This window comes from Lepus europaeus, chromosome 16 (genome assembly GCF_033115175.1).
Source record: "Lepus europaeus isolate LE1 chromosome 16, mLepTim1.pri, whole genome shotgun sequence".
In the NCBI taxonomy this organism is placed as follows: domain Eukaryota; kingdom Metazoa; phylum Chordata; class Mammalia; order Lagomorpha; family Leporidae; genus Lepus; species Lepus europaeus.
The window spans coordinates 52838019-52861443 of NC_084842.1; the positions used below are offsets into that span (position 1 = coordinate 52838019).

The 23425-nt window shown below is 35.6% G+C and overlaps 1 protein-coding gene across 2 annotated transcripts in view; it reads left to right on the top strand.

Annotated features, from left to right (window-relative positions):
* Nucleotides 1–23425, top strand: part of GABRA2 (gamma-aminobutyric acid type A receptor subunit alpha2) — a 133043-nt gene that overhangs the window by 44026 nt on the left and 65592 nt on the right. For both annotated transcript variants that reach the window (XM_062212960.1, XM_062212961.1), the window contains exon 3: nt 18816–18883. In XM_062212960.1, the coding sequence (XP_062068944.1) occupies nt 18816–18883 (68 nt within the window). The remainder of the gene's footprint in view (nt 1–18815; nt 18884–23425) is intronic.

Below are 23425 nucleotides of genomic sequence, written 5' to 3' on the forward strand. Positions count from 1 at the left end.
TTAATAATGTATCTGCATTGTATTCCTTAGTGTATTAAGAATCTTTATTTTATGCTATCCTAGAAAGTTATTCATAACCTTAAAAATATAAACATTTATCCTTATTATATATTGGCTATTACATTTTTCTTATTAATGTGAATATTGAGAACAAATAGAAATATGTAACAGCATAGTTTTTATTTTTAAATTCCTATAACTCACTTATTAGGATAATTTCTAAGAATACATTTGGGAATAGCATGGGATTTCATGATGGTGACTAACAGCATGCTACAGAGTACTAACTATCGCAGTAATGCTAGGTTTACAGTGGGCTTGGATTCTTGTATTCCAATGTATAGCACATGTTCTGGATGTTGGCTAACAACTTGGAATGAGGCAGGGTCATGAGAGTCTACACTTAGAAGAATCTAGCTTTTAGTAGAGATGGAATCTTTGAGAGCATCTTCACTTCCTTTCCTTGTCCTAGTCCCAGACTGGAGTGCAGCAATTGCTTGATTAATCATTACCTTAAGGAATGTAAGTATCTTAGGGTACCACACAGAGCTTCCCTATGGGGGCATTTTCTCCCTTGCTTGTCTGGCTGGAGCTGTCTCTGAGTTGTACTTAGTAAGCCCTTGGTAGATATTTGTTAATGGAGCCAAGTAATTCCAGTAAGCTTCTGCAAATTAATGTGCATTCCATCTCCTTTACACTTTCTTAATTGATTTCCTTCACTAGTGCTTTGGGGAGACAGGAGTGTATTCAGCTCCCCAACTAGAATAAGCTGAATCATGTGGTACTACAGAAGACACTACAAAGTCAGAGAGAGCACTCCGTATCTCCTACCTAGTGATGGGTCTGTGAGCCACAACGATCTCCTGAGACTTGTTGGAGATAGACTCTGCGGTGACTTCAAGGTCAGATTCATTCACAACCCTCAGAGAAGGTTATGATGGGATGATTTTGTTTTTCCTTAAATGATTTTCTGTATGCTATTCATAAACACCAGGAATTTAAGCAATGTATTAATTGAGAGAAAAACTTATATATATTTATATAGTACAGTGTGATATTTCGATAAAAGTTTACATACTGGAATGAGCAAATCAAGCTAATTAATGTATTTATCATCTCACATACTTATGATTTATTTCTACTGAGAACATTTAAAATCTACTCTTTTTGTAATTTTGAACCATACATTATAATTCACCAGAGTCACATTGCTGTGAAATAGATTTCTTCTAACTGAACTGTGTGCCCTTTACCAACACTTTCCCTCTCATCTGCCTGTTCCATGCCCTCCACACCAATCTCTGATAACTGCCATTCTCTTTGTATAGAGGCCTGCTTAGACTCAGAGAAGTAAAAAAAAAGATAGAGTAATTTTTAAAAACTTTTGAGAAGTCTGTGAAGTGGAAGATGATTCTAGCAAAAGGACAAGGTGGGGGAAGAGAGAGTTTTTGGCTTTACTTACCTAAGGTAGTAGGTAGTTGAGCAAATGGCAATGCTGATGAAAAGCACTGAGGTGGCAGAGGAGAGACTTAATATGCAGATGAAAGAAGAGATCACTGATAAAGGAAGATTTCTGGATAAGCATTCAAAAACTCTATTAAAAGTGATTGGCAATAGACATGGAGCAAGGAAGGAGAAGGGGGATATCATTGATTATATTAGGGATGAGCAAGGAAAACATTTAAACAAATGGAAATAAAATTTTAGCGCCAACAGTAGGGAAGGTAAGGAAATTCCTAAAGGTAAATTTAGTTACATGCCAAATATCTGCATCATTCTAATTATCATAGATGGTGAGCCCAAGTCAAAAGTTTGATGGTTTAAGCAATTATATTAACACAATATTATATATCAGTAGAAGAGCAATGCAGCATCTGCTGTCAGTTTCTCATTTATAGTCCTTCTACAACCATTACTCCTCTGTTGGCTGTGGTGTTTTACTGCAAGCACACATGACTCCCTGCCTGAGTGCTTTCTCTAGTTGTGCAGGGCAGACAGGAAATGCAGAAGCTTATGCTCTTGGGAGCAGTTATCACTCCATGACTGGTGAGAAACAAAAGACTTGTAACAGTTTTCTCTTCACCCATGGAGAAACAGATCTAAGGCGTGTTCCATACCATTTCCCGGAGGTCCTTATTGCAACTAAACCCTAGTCATGCTCAGCATTAACCTACTCCTTAGTGTAACTTGTATTTCATTAGTTTCCTTCTCTTTCTTGGGTTACTTTGCCATGCCCTCTTCCTAAATAAATCGGTATCTTACAGTTTGTTTCCAAGGCAAAGCAAAGTCAAAGGTGACATTATTCACTTACCCTAAGAAAGAAAATTGACAACAGTTGCGGACACAGGAATCATTAATTATATTCACTAGAGCTTGCCAACCAAGCAGTAAGAAATATACTTTCTTTAGCCCTGTAATTTAGATATTAACAGTGATATCAATAAACACATGAATTTACAACAATGCGAGTAAATCAAACTGAATGACATTCCTACAAGAAAACTGGTACGCTAATAATTTTTCTCATTGTGTATCATAATAAGAATGGCATGCACATGTTCTAAGACAAGTTAGTCATTTCTGTGCTCTGCTTTACTCTCTCAGCAGCAACAAAGACATTTTCCTTCCTGGGATGATTCTATAACACCCACATATGCCATTTGTCATCAATCAATTTCATTAAAGTCAACACATATTTATTAAGTGACTTTTGTGAGTATAGCACATAGTGCTCCCTATTAGAAGTTCAAGATATTAAGTTTGAAAACAAAATGTCATCATTCTATCACAAAGGAAATGCCTCACTTTACCCAGTATCTTATGCCCAACAGATACCCAACATACCATTGGCTGAAACAATGCAATGCCGTATTTGGTCTATAAAATGCCTATTTTATCAGGGAGAGTTAAATACAATACTAAAAACAGAATGCATCTTGTCTTGGTACAATAGTTTTTCATTGTAATTCTAATTTCTGATCTCTGATGTGCTGTGATGATTTGGAAAAAATAACAATACATATTGAATATATGAAATTCAGGGTGAGATTTGTTTCTATTAGAAGATAGTATTTTGAATGTTTTAACTATAAACAAATATTAAATGCTTATAGAGTAAATATATTTTCCCTAATTGGCCATTAAACAATGTATATCTATAATGAGTTACCACAGAGTAGCCTCTTAAATAGATATACTTTAATACGCCTGCTAATTTTTTAATTTATATATATTTTTTTGCTTTTGCGTGTATTCGGTTGACATTTTACTTGTTTACTTTTCTTTTTTTATTAATGAAATATAGTGACTTCAAAATACAACTATTGTGTAATCCTGTACAAAAATGCCAATTTTCCCACTGTCAGCACTTTAGAGTAGTACTAGAAGCCAGAGTACTAGCCAGAGCGAGTAAGAAAGAAAACAAATAAAACACATAAAAATGGGAAAAGGAAAATATGAAATTGTCTCCTTTCTTTTTTTTTAAGATATATTTATTTTACTTGAAAGTCAGAGTTACACAAAGAGAGAAGGAAAGACAAAGAGAGTTCTTCCACAAGCTGGTTCACTCCCCAGTTAGCCACAACAGCTGGAGCTGCACCCATCTGGAAGCCAGGAGTCAGAAAAATCCTCTGGGTCTACCATGCGGGGGCAGGGACCCAAGGACCTGGGCCATCTTCTACTGCTTTCCCAGGCCATAGCAGAGAGCTGGATCAGATGTGGAACAGCTAGGACTCGACCTGTTCCCATATGAGATGCCGCCACTGCAGGTTGTGGCTTTACCCACTATGTCACAGCATTGGCCCCAAAACTGTCGCTTTTCAATACGAAACATTAAAGACTCCACCAAAACACTCTTTGATAAACATTCAATAAAGTAACAGATCACAAAACCAATATACATATGCAGCATCATTTTTATACAATAACAGTGAGTTATCTGAAAAATAAATTGACAAAAAAATTTACAATAGCATTAAAAACAAAATAATTAAGATTATGTTTAGGGACCAGTGCTGTGGTGTAGCGAGTAAAGCCGCTGCCTGCAGTGCCCGCATCCCATATGGGCACTGGCTGCTCCATTTCTGATCCAGATCTCTGCTATGATCTGGAAAAGAAATGGAAGATGGCCCAAGTCTTTGGGCCCCTGCAGCCTCTTGGGAGACCCAGAAGAAGCTCCTGGCTCCTGGCTTCGGTTCAGCTCTGCTCCCGCCATTGCAGCCATCTGGGGACTGAAACAGCAGATGGAAAACCTCTCTCCTCCTCTCTCTCTCTCTCTCTGCCTCTGCCTCTCTGTAACTATGCCTTTCAAATAAAGTAAATAATTATTTTAGAGTATTTTTAACCAAGGAGAAGAAAGATCTTTATATTGAAGGATATAAAGTATTGTCCAAAATAATTAAAGATAAATGAAAAGGTATTCTTCTTTCTGGATTAGAAAATAACGTTGTCAAAATTCCATAATACCCTTTGTAATCTACATATTTAATGCAGTCTCTATAAAAATTGCAAAGGTATCTTTCATGGTATTGAAAATAATCCTAAAATTTATATGGGGCCAATAAATCCTGAATAGCAAAAGCAATCTTGAGCAAAAAGAACAAACCTAGAGGCATCACACTGATATCAAAACATGTTACAAAGCTGTATTAATCAAAATATCATAGTACTAGTATAAACATAGACACATTTGTCAGTAGAATAGGGAACCCAGAAGAGAAACCCACACCTGTACAATCAATTGACTTTGAACAGTGATGCCAGGAACACACAATGGTCTGCATTGCCATAAAAATTGGCTATACAGGTGCTGAAGAATGGATTAGACTCTTACCTCACCCCAAAACAAGAATCAACTCTAAATGGATTAAATACTGAAATGTGAAATTTTAAATAAACTAAAAAAATTTCTGAAATAAATCATGAGCAAAAAGCAAAATAGCATTGTTGTGTGCTGTGAGGTCTTAGATGTGACTCCCAAAGCAAAAAATAGACTAATGTCACTCTATCAAGGTAAAAGCAGAACAAAACCTCTGCAAAGTAAAAAAAAAAAAAATGAAGTGAAAGGACAATGCAAATAATGGAAGAATATTTGCAAATCATACCTTAGATAAGGGGCTTATATCCAAAATAAATAGCAAACTCAAGTTACTCAACAACAAGAAAATGAAACTAATAGAAAGTGAGCAAAGAATCTGAATAAATACTTCTGAAAAGAAGATACACAAATGGCCAATAGTTATATAAAAATATGCTCGACATTATGAATCATCAGGGTTATGCCAACTAAAACTGAGACATCACCTTCCCAACCTGTTAGACTGACTATCAAAAACATGAAAGATAATAAGTGTTGGTGGTGATATAGACAAAAGGGAATACTTGCACACTATTGTGGGCAGTATAAATTAGTATTCATTTTGGAAAACAGCATGTAATTTTCACACAAAAACTGAAAATTATCATATATCCCAACTACCAAACTATCCTATTTTGGTTATATCCAAATAAGTCAAAATCAGCATGTTGAAAAAAAGTCCACACATTATGTCAACTGCATCATTATTCACCATCTCCAAGATATGAAAATAACCTAAGTATCTACCAACATATGAATCAATTTTAAAAATGTGGTATATATAAAATGGAACACTTGTAGACCTTAACAAATAATATAATTCGGTCAGTTGCAACAATGTAGATCAATTTAGTGGACATTGTGGCTAGTGAAATGAGTCCTATACAAAAATATTTCATGATCTTGTTCATATTTAGAATTTAACAGATTTGATTTCATAGAAATGCACACCTTAATTACCCTATTAATGACTTCCAGATCTCTAAATCCAGCTAATGTTCCAGGCTTCAGATTACTTGATTTCTTGGCAGCATCAACTATACATCATTCCTTCTTCATATGCTTGTAAATATCCTTTTTAATACTCTTATGTCGAGTCTTTGGAACATTGTATTCTCCTCATTTTTTGGTTCTATTTCCTCTCCGTATTCTCTTCCCTGAACTAATTTCCTGGATCATTTTCTTTTATGAGTTCTTTCACTTTTGAGACCAGCATATTTTTTTTTCCTTCTTGGTCTGTTTTCTTATCTTAGATGAATTAATCTAGTTCTCAAACTCTAATTTTAGTATATTGTAACAGTAACAATAATAATAGCTAGCATTATGGAGCACTATTACCTGACATTTTTCTGTGCTTGTTACAGACAAGAATCCTCACAGAAACACAATGAGATGGTTGCTTTTCTTCTTTTCTTTTTCTTTTTTTTCCCCTTTAGAGATGTGGAAGCTTAGGTGCACAGAGGTTAAAAATGCACCCAGCTACTAGTTAGTGGAGCCAAGGACTTTGTAGCATACATTGAGAGCCCAGAGGTTCCTAGTTAGATACAGATATAAATAGAGAGCATACACTTTTATAGTGTATACCATGTATCTGCTATAAGTGATTTTATATACTTACTCATTTAACTTTTTAAAAAAGCCCATGAAGTATTTGGAGGCTCCCATATCTCACAGATGAAACCACTTGTCCAAGGTTACAATTGTGAAGCAGGTATGATCTTGCTGAGTCTATTTTTGCTGATCCATTCTGTACTATTATTCTGTGTTCTCCTCCTGTAGCATTCTCTTATTCCCTTGGTTCTCTTATTGCACGTTTTTCACTTTCTTATGGGATTCACATAATTCCATCACAGGATCTTTGAATGTTCTAATACTTCTATGCTAATAGGAACTAAAAATGAGAGACATGTATTTCAGTTTAACCCACACACATTTCTAAGATCCACATAATTCATTTTTTATAATTGAATTGAAATATATTTTGAAGGAGTAAACCATCTTAATCCTACCTTTCCTATCCCAATAAGTCAGGATCAATGGTTGATTGCCTCTTAAATAACTGAGTATAAACAATAGTATAAATGTGTTTTTTCTTTAGCATTTTTCTTTCTCACTTAATGATAACGACCTAAATAAAAAACAGTTCCAGTGTTGATGGGTTTGCATTGTATAAAGGTGTAATTTGTATGACAACAATTGCCTAAAGGACAGGTGTGTGGAAGGAAGAATAAATGGAATAAACTTCTGTTGACTTAACTTCTGTTGAATTAACTTCTGTTAACATGAAGTGTGTATTAGTCTGAGCTAAATCTTCATAAATTGTTAATTTTATAATTCCAAGAGCTACCACTACTTAATAACATAAATCCAGAAAAAGAAACAAGGGGATTAAAATGATATGCTGTACAATATCTATGGGTAATAAGAACAAACACAAGCTTATTTGATCAATAACATAAGAGACCTCAGTATACTGTTTTCAGTAATAGAACAATAAATAGAAATCAACAAAGAAACAGAGGACCTGAAAATCACTAAAAAATCACCTGGATGCAATAGCCCACTCTACAAAAGAGTAGTAGAATACACATTCTTCTCAATTACATATGGAACATTCTTTAGCCAGATTATATATTCAACCAAAGATCAAGCTCAATAAATTTGAAAAGATTAAAATGTATGTTCTTCAACCATGAAGAATTGAAATTGGAAATAAACAGCTAAAAAAAGGTTAGGAAATATGTAAATATGTGCATGTTTACAGGATACCCACAAAGAGCGAGAGTTCAAAAGGGAACTAGAGGGGAATTTTAACATAAATGAAAATGAAAATATAACAGAGAAAAATGATAGGATTCAGTTATAACAATGTTTAGATGAAAATTTATAATTAGAAATGCCCTGAATATAGCAAAGACTTTTATGAAGATTATATAAAATTTTAATGTGATATTTAAGTGGTATGAAAATGCAAATTGTATTTCATGAAATAATTTTACTTGAGTAACTCTCACTAATTTTTGGAAGTGATAGTTGTCTGTAAGTGTTATCAATCAGAAACTGCTGTGGAGTATTTTCTAAAAGCATTAGTTATGTCCTGTTGTATGTATATAAATTCAGTAAGTCTGGTTATACTGTGGATATTTACATAAAGATTAATAAAATATTATAATGAAATTCATTGTAAAAAAAAGAAATACCCATAAATTAAACAAAAGAGCCGTGCCTAATTTTCTATCTTAAAGAAAAGCAAACTAAATCTAAAACAAGTATAATTACATTTTTCATAATAAACATTATAAATGAAAATAATGAAATATTGGTAGAAGAACATAACTTTTGGATCTTTAGTTAGAATCATAAATAACAAGAAGATCTCAAATTATATAGTTAATGAAATTACTGAATTACTGTAAGGGGATCTGATGAGCTTTTGCATGGCAAGTGGGTAAGCTAAATGATACAAAACGTTTCTAGAAAGGCACAGTAGTTACTAACACTACCTAAAAAATAGATAATTGAATACAATATACAAATAAAGGAACTGAATTTCTAGTAAAACACTTCCCATCTATCAAAGACCCAAACTTCGTCATGCATTAATTTTTTATACATTTAAAGAATAATTAACACTATCATTCAGAAATCTCCTAAAAATAGGATAGGACATTTTTGAACTTATTTTTAGTGTAGTATTACTGTGATTCCATAATCAAACAAATTTAAAAAGACTGAAGGTCAGTAGTTATGCTGAATGCAGACAAAAATGATCAACAAAATAAAGACAAATAAAACCCAGTGATGTGTAAAATATTATCCAAGAAAGCCAATTGATATTTATTCCAGGAATGCAAAGTTGCTTTGCCACATGGAGATAAACTGACATAGTGAACCATATTCATAGAAGGGAAAATGCTTCATGGTCAGCTGAATAGATTCAGGAAAAGCACTTAAAAAAATCCAAAATCCATTCATGATAGAAACTGTCTACAAAGTAATACTAGAAAGGATTCCACTGATAATGAAATTTAAAGAGTAGACAAACTCATAGAAACAGAAACAATTAGTGGTAGCTAGAGACTGGGAGAAGGGAAATGGGAATGACTGCTAATGGTTTCTTTCTGGCAATAAAATTTATTCTTAATTTAGATAGCTATGTGACACAACTTTGAGACTATGCAAAAACTTTACTGGAACACACACTTTAAAATATACATTTTCTATTATATAAATTACTTCTCAATGAATAGAAGCAATATTCTTATAGAGAAATGAGCTTTAAAGAATGTAGCAATGGAGGAAGTAAAAAATCTTTGGAGTGTAGTTGTATTTGAGAGCAGATTTACTATTAAAAGGACAGAAATTGTGGATCTTTGTGTGGCAAACAAAGTTGACATTACAAATAAATACAAAGGAGAGGGCTATAAATATGATTTCTTCAGAGAGGAACATCAGTTTATTTTGGGACATAATGAGTTAGAAAATCTATTAGACAGCTAAGTGGGGTTGTCAGGTACACAGTTGGACATATGAGTCCAGATTTTAGATGAAAACTCTGGACTTCATGGAGAAATTCAGGAGTCCTTGACTACCTGAAATAAGTAATCAAATAAGTAAATAAAGTATTAAAAAAAAACCTGTAAGTTGAGACACTCCAATATTGGGATAGAAGGATTCAGACAAGAAGCAACCACTGGGTTGAATAAAATTGAGATTTTGGTATTCTGGACACCAAGGGAAGAACATATTTAAAGGAGAAGTATTCACTTGCTTCATGCTGTCATAGAACATATCGTGTTTGAAGTAGTATATTTATTTGGTTTTTACATATTATCTATCTTCATTAGGGTAAAATAAGCTCTATTACAATAGCAAGGTTATGTCTTCTTTCAGTGACTCTGAACAAAGAATAAGAATTCATTCATTCAACAAGTATATGGTAAGAACATTCATTGTGCCAAAGATTGTTCAGTCCTGTGGTTTAAGAGCAAACAAAATTTCCTGTCTTCATGGAACTTAACTTCAAGTGGAGGGATATAGGCTACTACTATTTTACAGAACTTTCTATGATGATGGAAATGATCAACTGTGTTATCCTGTACAGTAGCCATAGCCATATATGGATAAAATGTGGTGAGTGTGACTGAGGAACTAAATTTTAGCTTTTATGTCTTAATTAACTGAAATTTAAATGGCTACTTGTGCATTGCATCTTCCATATTGGTAGATATAGACAGCAAACAGTAGACATAATAAATGACCATGTAGAGTCAGGTAGAGATTTGGATCTGTTGCAATCTAAAACAATGGTTGAGCCTGAGCTGTGGCATAGTAGCTTAATCCTCTACCTGTGGTGCAGGAATGCCATATGGGCACCGGTTCTAGTCCCGGCTGCTCCGCTTCTGATCCAGCTCTCTGCTATGGCCTGAGAAAGCAGTAGAAGATGGCCCAGGTCCTTGGGCCCTTGCACCCACATGGGAAACCCGGAAGAAATTCTTGGTTCCTGGCTTTGGATCAGCTCAGCTCTGGCATTTATGGCCATTTGGGGAGTGAACCAGCAGGTGGAAGACCTCTCTCTCTGTCACTTCCTCTCACTGTCTGTAACTCTACCTCTCAAATAAATAAATAAAATCTTAAAAAAAAATGGTAAAAGTGGACCTCCCTAAGGTAGAAAAAAACCCTCTGCTCCATTTCATTTTGTTGAAAATCATATACTATCTTGGGATGAGCCACTGGAACAAACAAACCTGGTTGTCCTTATAGTTAGTGAAAAAATCTTTCATCACATTTGAACTGCCTTGTCTGTTTGGTTTTAGGATTTTGTAGTTCAAAGAAGGCAAGGATATTGGTTACAGTAGAAAAGACTATAATAAGCAGGCTATAGAATTGGGAGGAGGGGGTGAAAAGAGTAGGGGTTGAGCCTGTCAAAACAGAGGGCAGGGGTTTGAAGCCAGGCTTCAGTCCATTTGAGCAGGGGGCAGAATCCTTTCTTAAGTCACTTATAGGGGAAGATGCAGAGAACCACATGGACTCTGATAAGGTGGGTGGAGGATGTGCAAAAAGGCTCCTTGGTGAAGTGAATTGTTTAGCAGTTTTGAATGCCTGAGGTGCCTCTTTAGATTATCTATCTGCACTCAGTTTCATTAGGCCTGGAGATTCAGCCTAGTGACCCACGGGGGTTCTTGTAGACCTCAGTGTCCTAATAGGTTCTGCCATTATCTACAAGTGGTCTTCATTAAGTTCTTGGAAAATGCATATTATGAAAAAAAAAACTGTATTGATTTCAAAATTATTTTGCACCAAAATAAATTTATCTTTTTTTTTTTTTTTTTGAAAACCAGCATTACAGAGAGAGGGAAAGAGGGAGAGGGAGAGGGAGAGAGGGAGAGGGAAAGAGGGAGAGGGGGAGAGGGAGAGGGAGAGGGAGAGAGGGAGAGGGAGAGGGGGAGAGGGAGAGGGAGAGGGAGAGAGGGAGAGGGAGAGGGAGAAGGGGTGAGGGAGAAGGAGAAGGGGAGAGGGAGAGGGAGAGGGAGAGGGAGAGGGAAAGAGGGAGAGGGAAAAAGGGAGAGGGAGAGGGAGAGGGGGAGAGGGAGAGGGAGAAGGGGAGAGGGAGAGGGAGAGGGAGAAGGGGTGAGGGAGAGGGAGAAGGGGAGAGGGAGAGGGAGAGGGAGAAAGAGAATCTTTTATCAGCTGATTTACTCCTCCAAATGGCCACAACAGCCAGGGCTGGGCCAGGCCAAGTCAGGAGCCAGGAGCTCCTTCCAGGTTTCCCACATGGGTGGCAGGGACCCAAGGACTTGGGCCATCTTCCTCTGCTTTCTCAAGCATATTAGCAGAGAGTTAGGTCAGAAGTGGAGCAGCCACATCTTGAACCAGTGCCCATATGGGATGCTGGTGCTGTAGGTGACAGCTTAACCTGATGTGCCACAGCCCAGCCCCCTAAATTTATTTTTTAATTCCATTTTGGAACTCAGCGTCTTAAAATTAGAAAATTGGTCCAGTATACTCATTTCTCACTAGGTGTCTATTTAGACTGTGGAACTAAAAAAAAAAAAAAGTATGACTAAAAGTTCAGAGACAAGAGGGGCTAGATTAGCCACGGAAATAGTTGTCTAGGAACTCATCTAAGGAAAATTCTGTAAACAGAGACTGGGAAAGAAGAACACTGTGAGAGACTTTTGAATTTTTAAAGGAAGTTTTAATCTAATTAAACTATTTAATTTTATTAGTTGATGGGGAGAGACAGAAACAGAGAGACAGAGAGAGAGAACGCTACTCAAATATGCTAGTTTGCTCTCCAAATGTCCAAAATGGGCAAACTGGTGCTATTAGGCAAAACACTTTATGCAAATTTACAAATGTCTTCAAGGGTTAGGTAGTTAGTACGCATATGAATCATTCAAACATTAGTAAGTTCTCTCCCCTTCTATTGTGGTTAGCTCATATTCCTAGTGTTATAGTGAATGTATTTCCATTAATACACATTTTAAAAATGAATAAATGCAACATTTCCATTTTCATTGATATTTACAATAATTAGTAAAGATTAGGCAAAAACTTAAAAGAGAAGTAGGTTCCATTTAAAGGCTTTTAAAAAATTTATTAATTTATTTGAATGGCAGAGAAAGAAAGAGGAAGAGCTCCTATCTGATGGTGCTATGTCCAAATGCCCACAATAGCTGGGGCTGGGCAAGGACCAGATCTCAATCCCAGTATCCTACATAGGTGGCAGGATCCCAATTACTTGAGCCATCACTGTCGCTTCAAAGGCTTTCTATTGATGGAAAACTGGAGTTAAGAACTGGATCAGATATTGAATCCAGATCTTCAATGTGGGATATAGGTGTCCTGACTTGCCTTTCCAAAAAAAAAAAAAAAAGATTTATCTACTTATTTATTTACTTGTTTATTTGAAAAGCAGACACACACACACACACACACGAGAGAGAGAGAGAGAGAGAGAGAGAGAGGGAGAGAGAGAGAGAGAGAGGAGAGAGAGAGAGAGAGAGAGAGAGAGAGAGATCTTCCATGTGATGGTTTATTCCTCAAATGGTTGCAGTAGCCATGGTTGGTCCCAGGCCAAAGCTAAGAGCCAGGAACTCCAACCAGGTGTCCCATATTGGTGGCAGGGCCCAAGAATTTGGTCTATCATCTGCTGTCTTCCCAGGCATATTAACAGGAACTGGATTGGAGATAGAAAAGCCAGGAGTTGAACAGGCACTCTAATATGGGAAGACAGTGTCACAGCATTGGCTTAATCTACTGCACCATAAAACTGCCCTTCCTAACCTCAACCTAGCTTCTTAACCACTAGACAAAAGGCCCACTCCTGATTTTTTAAATATGCAAATGATTGTGTACTGATAAACTCTTCTGGTTCGATCAAATTGTGGACCAGGTTACACTACCCTCCTTTGGATTCCACATTCTAAAGAAAATATTTTTCCATTCCTAGAATAATAAAACAACAAATGGCATTTTTTTCTTTCATTTGATATGCACAAAAATTATCTGAAATATTTCTATGGTTCCCTTTCCAACCTTGAGTGTATAATTATAGCTATCTTGAAAAGTTAAATTTTAAACTGTTTGGGGGTGAAGAAAAGAGACTTTGTGCAAAGAATATGCCTATCAAATGGCCTTCAGTCATTTATGAAAGAAATAATTTTATTCTTGCCAAAGTTAGAAATTTTTGTTTGGGGGACTGGCATTGTGGCATACAGGGAAAAGCCATTGCCTGAAACGTTGGAATTCCCAAATGGGTGCAGGGCTCCAGTTCAAGTACCAGCTGCTCTGCTTCTGATCCAGCTCTCTGCTGGTGCACCTGGGAAGGCGGTGGAAGATGGTTCAAGTGCTTGGGCCTCTGCCACCAATATGGGAGCTCAGGATGAAGCTCTTGGTTCCTGGCTTTGGCCTGGCCTCATCCTGGCCCTTGTAACTATTTGGGAGTGAACCAGTGGATAGAGGATCTTTCTCTCTCTCTCTCTCTCTCTCTCTCTCTCTCTCTTTATCTCTCTGTCTCTCCCTCTTTCTCTGTAACTCTAAGTGAATAATAATTCTCAAAAAAAATTTTAAAACAATAAAAGAAATTTTTGTTTGGAAGGTTTAATTGCTATTGTCTGTTATATAACCAAGCACAGTTCAACTATTCATGGGTTCATCAAATTTTTTTTGATACACTTTTTGAAAGAATATTTTTTAGCTATTATCTTCATGTTCTTACAATCCATTTATTTCAAAACTCTTTTATTTGTTTTATGCCTTAATAGTTCTACTGAAATTGCTCATTTCCAGTCTCTAAAGATCTTCTAGTAGTCAAAGGGGATGATTTCAGTAACACTGCTCTAGAAAACAAAGGGACTCTCTCTCCTCTTGATAGTTACCCTTGTCTGTTCTCAATCTCATTTTTTCTTTTGTCCTGACTAATTGCAACATATTCCAAACTGAATGCACTTTTTATTTGCTTTGATTTACCTGCCCTGTTATAAATGTAATGTAATGATTCTCATGATGCACACTTGGTCAGATCAGTCTGTAGATCAAAGACCTCCAGTGAATCTTCTGCTACAATTAATAGACAATATCCTCATCTCTGGGGCAGTCAGATTTAACTTATTTTTTAGTTTTGTTTTGACATAGTCTCTGTCTTTGTTTTCACCTGATATACCACTCTTCTGTTCGTATTAAATCATGTGCATTAACCAGACTTCACTATTTGCAGGATTTTCCCTGCCTGGAATATTCTTTCCCTACTTTGTTGGCTTAGAGAATGCATAACGATTTTGAAAGTCACCAAAGATGAAACTCAGCTGGTGTCTCCCTTCAAAATTGTTCTTAAAGCATCAGTATGCTATCTTCTTAGTTTTAGTAGACATTTATTTTATTACTTTTTATGTTTCCTTCCTATAATCATTGAGTTCCTATAATCCTTGAGTTCTTCACAGACTGATTTTGCTCTACTAAACTTTCATCCTCAAATGTCTATTTTCCATGAATCTTATGGGATGAGGAAATTCACTTGAATGTTATTTTATAATTTTGCAAAGGATTTTATAAAGAAGGTTTGATTTTTACTCTATACTGCATTACCCAGTGAAGGACATTTTTTTCATGATTTAATTTAAGCACTTTCTAAAATTATTTGGATATTCATTCTGGTTATCCATGAAGGCCATTTTTTTTTCTGTGAATTATTTCAAACATTCAGAAATACAGTGTATAATGATTTACTCAACTACCTCCTTCATCAAATCTTAAGATTTTGCCAAAATTGATTAGGGTCAATTTATAAAGCAAGGAAATAATAGAAATCTATAAAGTCTCCAGCAGTATCCTGCTGCAGGTTCTTCGACCTCTCCTTCTCCAGTGGTATCTCTGTCTTGAAATTGATAGTTGTTCTTATGGATCACACATTCTTCTTTGTTTTGCACTCCTTACTTTTCCTGTAGTACATCTTAATATAAACATCATAGTGTTTTGACTGTGGAGACATCTAGACAGAAGACTCTCTTATGTTTCCATGTCACCTTTGGTTTTCTAAAGCCACGCATTTAGCTAGTAAACGTTTATTCTGGGATAACTCATGTTGGCCTTTCTGACTAGGAGCTGCTTACTGCTCAGAGCTCAATTTTAGTTTGCACTGAATCGGCGCTTTCTTCAAGTACTTTCTTTTCCTTTTCTTAACTTGTTACTTCACTGGAAACCTATTACTTACCCTTTCAACATTTTTCTGTCAAGGGACAACGTGGGCTCTGCCTTCACAAATGACAGATGCCATTTCCTTATCAGTAGTGACAGCTATGCATGGTCATTTTTCATATTGAAATATTTGGGAAACAGATAGATTTTCTGCAAGACTGTAATGAAAGATGATTTGTTTATTCACATAATAGCTCCTAATATGTGATGGGCAGTGGACAAAGCACTTGTGATATTATCATAATAAATATAAATAACACAATCCCTGGCCTTTAGGGAACTTGAGGTCTGGTTTGGGAGACAGACCAAATATATAACAACAACAGCCACAACAACGGAAATAAAACAATAAATATGTCACATGAAAAATCATGGAAAATTCTAGAAAATTCTATGAGTAAACAAAAGTTGGAGAGAGAAAATTCATGAAGAGGATTTATATTAGGTAGGAGAAGCAGTGAACCCCTGATCTGAGGAGAGAATACATGAACTAAGACTTAAAGGCAGAGAAGTGATAACCAAGAATGGAGAGGAGAGGCAGTAACCTATGTGTATAGGCTTTGAGTTAGGATGTTCTTAGAGTGTCTACTAATAGTAATCAAGACTTGGGAAGTGACTCAAAGTTCTTAAAATGTACACGGAGGCTGCCACAAGACTGTAAGTTCCTTTTCTCTGTGATGTATATCTGCCCCGTGAATCAGAGTTTTTAAATGGGCATTACTAGCACAAATACATCCTGTTGTAAATTAATGTGGGAAACAAAACATAACTAGGAAAGAGCATGGAATCTCTTTCACAAATCAGTGTCTTGAAATTTGGAAATATCCTATATCATAGAATCTCATCTCTCTCTTGCCCTCATATCTGTTCTTTTCCCTACCCTTCCTTTCTCTCTGTTCCCATTCTTTACCTTATGTTATGGGAAGCCAGACTACAACAAAAATTGTACTTTGAATATAGAACCCTGGAAAATTGTGTTAGGTGCATGAAATATTTTTCATCATCACTGTAAAATATTTCACTAATCTATGTTGGCTGTTTGCAGCTCTGTGCACCCCCCTCCTTATTGAAATCCTTAAAATCTCATCGTCATGGATCCCTTTTCCAGGTTTAGATAGCTATTGAGTGTTCATGGTCAAGGAGCTAGCATGTCTATGTATATTGCATTTCTATGTTGTTTCTGTAGGTGTTTCTGTTAGTACTTGTGGCTTTAAGGATATTCTTATTTTTCTCTTTTCTAGTCCTTAACTGACACCTCCCTACAGTCACTAGATATACCCTTGCCTTGTCTTTTAGCATTTAGTGATTATTATCTATGTCCATCAACACATTCACACATTTTTTTTTAACCATCTCTCTTTTCTAACTTTACAAACTAAGCAGAATTAATTTACTTACCTATGTTAGCGTGATAACTACCTTAACGTTTTCCTTTGTATCATCTTGAACATTTAAAATATCTGTAATAACTGGCCCTGCGGCTCAATAGGCTAATCCTCCACCTGTGGCGCGGGCACCCCGGGGTTCTAGTCCCGGTCGGGGAACCAGATTCTGTCCCGGTTGCTCCTCTTCCAGTCCAGCTGTCTGCTGTGGCCCGGGACTGCAGTGGAGGATGGCCCAACTCCTTGGGCCCTGCACCCACATGGGAGACCAGGAGAAGCACCTGGCTCCTGGCTTCGGATCAGCATGGTGCGCCTGCCACAGTGGCCATTGGAGGGTGAATCAACGGAAAAGGAAGACCTTTCTTTCTCTCTCTCTCTCTCTCTCTCTGTCCACCTTGCCAGTCAAAAATAAATTATCTGTAACAACTAAGTTACATTCAATTTGTTATTAAATAAATGTAATGACATGATTGATTTTGGTGTGAATAATAACATTTGTAATTCCATAATATAATTTTAGGAATAAAATAGTGAATGAGCATATTTTGGAGTTGTGTAACTTTGTTTTTGGCACAGGGTATTCTGCTGAATAGAAATATTCTGTTAATGAGAAACTACTTTTAGTTTCAAGATTATCATTATTTGTGGCTCAGTGCTTTGCTTTAGCCTGAGGATTCATACCAGATTGCTGGGGCTCTAAAATCTGGCCTTATCTACCCAACTAGTTGTGGATCATTGGGCATATTTTCTTACATTTCTGTGCACATTTTACACATGCATAGCAATCATAATAGAGAATCTAATGCATGGGTTTGTTAAGCAGATTGCCGTATTTCAGTTCCTTTGACTAGTATCTGTTATGTAGTAAGCTCTCCAAATTCTAAACTTTTGAAAATTCTTTTTATTATCTTAAAAATCTTGCCTTAGGTGAATCAATATCTGACATAATTTACTTTTTGATGTTCGTAAATTAATGTCCAATATAAAATGAAAATATTTCATGGTAATATTTGTTTTAAATTACAAATTTGATGATTAATGTATGAAGCATTTAACTTATGGTAATAGAAATTAATGATGTGTTTTTCTCTACAAGCACAATGGAGGAGTTTTTCTTTTTAAATTCTTTTTTGAACTTTTACACCATTACCACTTGGCTTTAAAACCAAAGATCTAAATCACCTGGTTAATAGAGCAATTCAGTTAATTGTGTTGCAGTTAATAAGTTACATAATTTTAGAATCCATTTCAATCAGTCTTAGCATTCTTAAATGTATTTAAAGAAAAGCTTCTTTGGAAGTAGTCCATTGTGATTAATGAGTTATTTACTTTTCATTTAGATCACTGAATAATAAAGTTTTTTATATTAATGTGAATTATGTTCACTTATAATGATTAACATGTCTATGTGCTTTATGGAGAAGATACACTGACTTATAAGCTGTATACTAAATCTTTATCATCATTAAATACAATCTGAACTATTTACTTTAAACATAAAATCTAAATATTTAACATGTATAACAATATTTTCCATATTGGTAGTAAATTAATTGTAAATGAGTTCACTTAAGATGGTTTCTAAGAAGCCATTCATTCTGAGCAATGTATTCATAAAGCAGGATACCGTAATCAGTTACGATTTCCAATCAGGAATGTTAGAATACTTCTGGGGATCTTACATTTAGGATTATGAGAACCTAGATTACTGAACTGTAGAACTCTTTTTTATTGATTGTGAAAGTTGAAAAGAAAGCAAAAAGAAGTTCTTTTAAATTGACTACATAGGTTTTGATCATGCCATGAACACAACTCTTTTTGCTTGCAAAAATTATATACAAATTATATAAAATACATTCAATCTCTTTTTCTCATATCAGACAGTATTACTGAAGTCTTCACTAACATCTACGTCACCAGTTTTGGACCTGTCTCAGATACGGATATGGTGAGTTTTACATTGATAATATTTTTATTTGATATATGGGGAAGTGGGAGTAATTTAGACTGAACAGCTATTTTTAGCTTTTCAAACTTATGTATCTGCCTCATGTCTACCTAGCATACCCAAATAACTAGAGAGTTAAGGTTTATATCTGTAATGCACAATTCTGGTTTAAGGGTATAAATTAGCCCTTTATAATTTATATTCATTCCAAGACCTGTCTATATAGGTACAGAATGGTAAACAATTATTTAAATAAGGTATTCATATTACTGAGAATAGTTTCTAGGATTAAGGTACCTGCTTGGACTTCCATAAGTAAAGTCTCTAAAATTTCATAGACACCTACTTCTTATCGAGTATAGACAGTGTAATACATGAAAAACGGCCTTGTCATACATTATAAATATAGACATTAAACACAAACTCCATATATAATAAACATATAGAAGGGGTCTTCATAAAGTTCATGAAAATATACATTATGAAAATCTATGTATGTGTTTCAAAATGTTTGTACCATAATAAATTTATTTTATAATTCTATTTCCATGATCTTTTCTAAGTATCCTCATATAAATCAGCCTAAAGAGAACTATCATGTTGGTATTCTTGCATTCCATGGAACTGGTGTTTATTTGTCTTTTGAATGAGATGGATAGGAGTGGAAAATTGTTTTGGTGGGTTAGAAACTGGTGGGGTACATATGGGCGCCGGGTTCTAGTCCTGGTTGCTCCTCTTCCAATCCAGTCCACTGCCCCGGGAAGCTCCTTGCTTCAGATCGGTGCAGCGCCGGGCGTAACGGCCATTTGGGGAGTGAACCAACACAAGGAAGACCTTTCTCTCTGTCTCTCTCTTTCACTTCTATGACTCAACCTGTCAAATAAAAAAAAAAAAAGATGGGTAGAATCATCAAAAGTAATTTTTTTTATTATACATACCTTTTCTAGTTATCAGTCTTTCATTTCACTAGCCATAATGTTCAATGATAGAATCTTTTGCTGAAATAATTTTTCAGTTGTTAGTATACTTTGTCAGATTCTACCACATGTCCCAGCTGATGTCTGCCTTGTTTGTATTGTTCTGATGCATGTGTCTTTGGTCCCATGATACCTCCCTAGCAAGTTTGTGACTCATCATCTCTGAATCTTCAGGATTCATCTCCCTTGTAGCCCCAGGAATGAGAATTAGAGGAGATGTCCGTGTCCCTTTTCTGCCTATTCTTTACTTACCATGTAATCTTTCCTCAGTTTCTTCTTTCTGGTTATCCAAGAGAAAACTGACAAATTTGGAGAATTTCTACCTGAACAAAAAAAGGGAAACATTAATTTATGAAGACCATCCTATATTTCCCTTAGGGAAGAGAAATACCACGTTTATCCTAGCAAGTTTATTTCCTTCTTCCATCAAAACTACTTTTCTGATCTCACAGTCCTCTTACAATGACCTAGATGAAAATGTGATGTTCTGCATTGTTGAGAGGTGATTCTCATCTTTGGAGAGTTGATTGATATCAAATACTGTAAAGCTTTAAAAGTTCTTCCCAGTTAGAATATTAAGATTGATGTGTCCTCCATCCCAGTCACTCTGGAATTTAGGCACAATACTAGAACAACAGGAAAAATGCCACTCTTCAACATAGTACACTTAACATATTTTGACCTGAAATATTACTTTATCCCTTTTTATAGGTCAATGTAAATAATAAGATCTTAAAATGGAAGAAAGATTTTGTATTCAAAATGCTATTGGTTGACTGAAAAAAATTCTTGTCTAACTAAATACTACTTGTTTTAGTACAACTTTTCTTATAAATTTTTAAGAAGAGCCATCTTCATTTTTTAATTTTAAAATTTTATTTTACTTTTATTTGAAAGATAGAGAAAGCTTCCATCTATGATTCATTCCCCAAATGCCTACAACATCAAGGGCTGGACCAGGTCAAAAGCTAGAAGCTTTGTATGTGATATGTATCCTATAGAATACTATACAGCAGTAAAAAAAAAAAAAGGCATCCAGTCATTTGCAACAAAATGGAGGAATCTGTAAAACATCATGCTGAGTGAAATACGCCAGTCCCAAAGAAACAAATATCATATGTTCTCCCTGATTGGTGATAACTAACTGAGCACCTAAAAGGAAACCTGTTGAAGTGAAATAGACACTATGAGAAACAATGACCTGATCAGCCCTTGTCCTGACTGTTGAGGAACAATTCAATATTTTAATAATGATAGGATTAAGTGTCAAAGGGATCACATAAACAAGACTAGTGTCTGCTAATACTAACTGATGGAATTAAAAAGGAGAGAATGATCCAATATGGGAAGCGAGATACACAGCAGACTCATAGAATGGCAGATGTCCTAAACAGCAATCTGGCCTCAGAATTAGCCCTTAAGGCATGAGGATCCAGCTGAAAAGCCCATGAGAGTATTTCAGGCATGGAAAGCCAAGACACTCTGGCAAAAAAAAAAAAAAAAAAAAAAAAAAAACCAAAACCTAACTGAAATATCTCTGTGAGTGAGATCCCAGTGGAAAGAATGGACCATCAAAGAAAGAGGTACCTTTCTCTGAAGGGAGGAGAGAACTTCCACTTTGACAATGGCCTTGTCTCAACAAGATAGGAGTTGGCAAACTCAAGAGACTTCCATAGCCTTGGCAACTCATGACAAGAGCCTCGGGTGATTACTGACACCATAAACAAGAGTGTCAATTGTTAAATCAACAACAGGAGTCACTGTGCACTTACTCCCCATGTAGAATCCCTGTCCTTAATGTGTTGTACTATGTGAATTAATGGTAAAACTAGTACTCAAACAGTACTTTATACTTCGTGTTTCTGTGTGGGCACAAACTGTTGAAATCTTTACTTAGTATCTACTAAATTGATCTTCTGTATATAAAGATAATTGAAAATTAATCTTGATGTGAATGGGATGGGAAGTGAGTGGGAGAGAGAGAGGGAGAGAGAGAACATACCTAAATATTGAAATATTTTCCAAAGTGAATATGTGTTCCACATCCCAGTAGGCTCTTGAAGGTCCTGAATGTACTAGACATTTTCCCTAATGATATATTTTGTTTAAAGCATCTAGTCAAACACTTGAATTTCTTTGGTTATGTCAGATCTCCTGCTTTATTTCCATCTTTATTAACCTTGTTTCTTAGTTTTACTAATAGTTGTTTTTTAGAAACTCTAATTAAGATACCACGAAATGGAGGCTTAGCATATCCTGTTTCTAGTCAACAGAGTATTTAACAGTAACTTGAACAAGGAATATTTAATGTAAAGAATAATTAACGGGTAAAAGTTAGTTATATACTAACATTGGGTAAAAAATCTCAAAGAGGGAATACAGAATTATCAATGCAGAAGCAGCATCCATTTCTGGAAGTGCAGCATCATGAAATCAGAATGAACTGATGTCTTGAAATAGGGTCCTTGTCCTCAAGACCAGTGAATTCAGATTCCTCTGCAAGGGTGTGGAGTTACAGTGACATGGAAAAACAGCTGAGTGTAGCGTCTCAAGCTAGTCTATGGGAATATCCTGCTTTGTAAATGAAATTTCGTAGCATACCAGTCCTTTGAAACTGTCTCTAAGGATGTCATTGTGACTAAATCAAGAGGAGAACGAGAAAGCAAAACTCCCTTCTCCTGCTGTGACGTTGGAGTGTCCCTTTATCATCCTCTGTTGAAAAAGCCAAACACTGACAGTGAATTGGTCTCCTATGTCATGAAGGGGGAGAGCAGGCTGGATTTGAAGCTGAGAGGCAGTGTACTGACTGTTGATATTTGTAACCTTTTGTTATACAGGGAAGATTTGGAGTGAGGACCAAGAGCAAGGTTACACAACAGATACTTTACTTGATATTCGCGAATACAGAGAATAAAGATGAAATTGGAGATAATTGAAGTTGCAGAACCTATACAAACATGTGACACAAACTCAGACACACACACTGATACAATAGCCTATTATGGAAGATAGAGCTCAATCAGAAAGCATATGTACATGTTGTGACGAAAATGATTTGGCCTTCATGATGATCAAAATGAGTGTTTTTAATCTTGATATTACTTTTTCCTGGAAAACAAGGTAATTAATGAAAAGTTTGAATTCTCTTTTAGTATTGGTGACTAGATGAAGAAATAAAACTTAACTCTGACACTTTAAGTAGATCAAGATATTATCAGGATGAGAAGAAAAAGTGCATGTATATATTAGCTGTAAGTAAAAGTAGATATGGAGATAACTAATTAGTGCTTTACAGAAGCATATTTTTCATTGGGCAAAATAAAGAATAAATTTAATTTCACTTTTAATAACTTAGCTAACATATTCTCCTTTCTTTGGTGAGTGCATCCTCAGTAGAAAAACCTAAACCTTTAAGTTCTCCTGCTCAGGTCAGTGAGCCAGATTGGTTGTGACATTAGCCTGGGAGGAAAAAGCAGCATAGCAAAAAGAATTAAGAACTCAAAGAACAAACAGAACACATACACACAGAAACACACACACATACATACTGCCCTCAGAATCATTA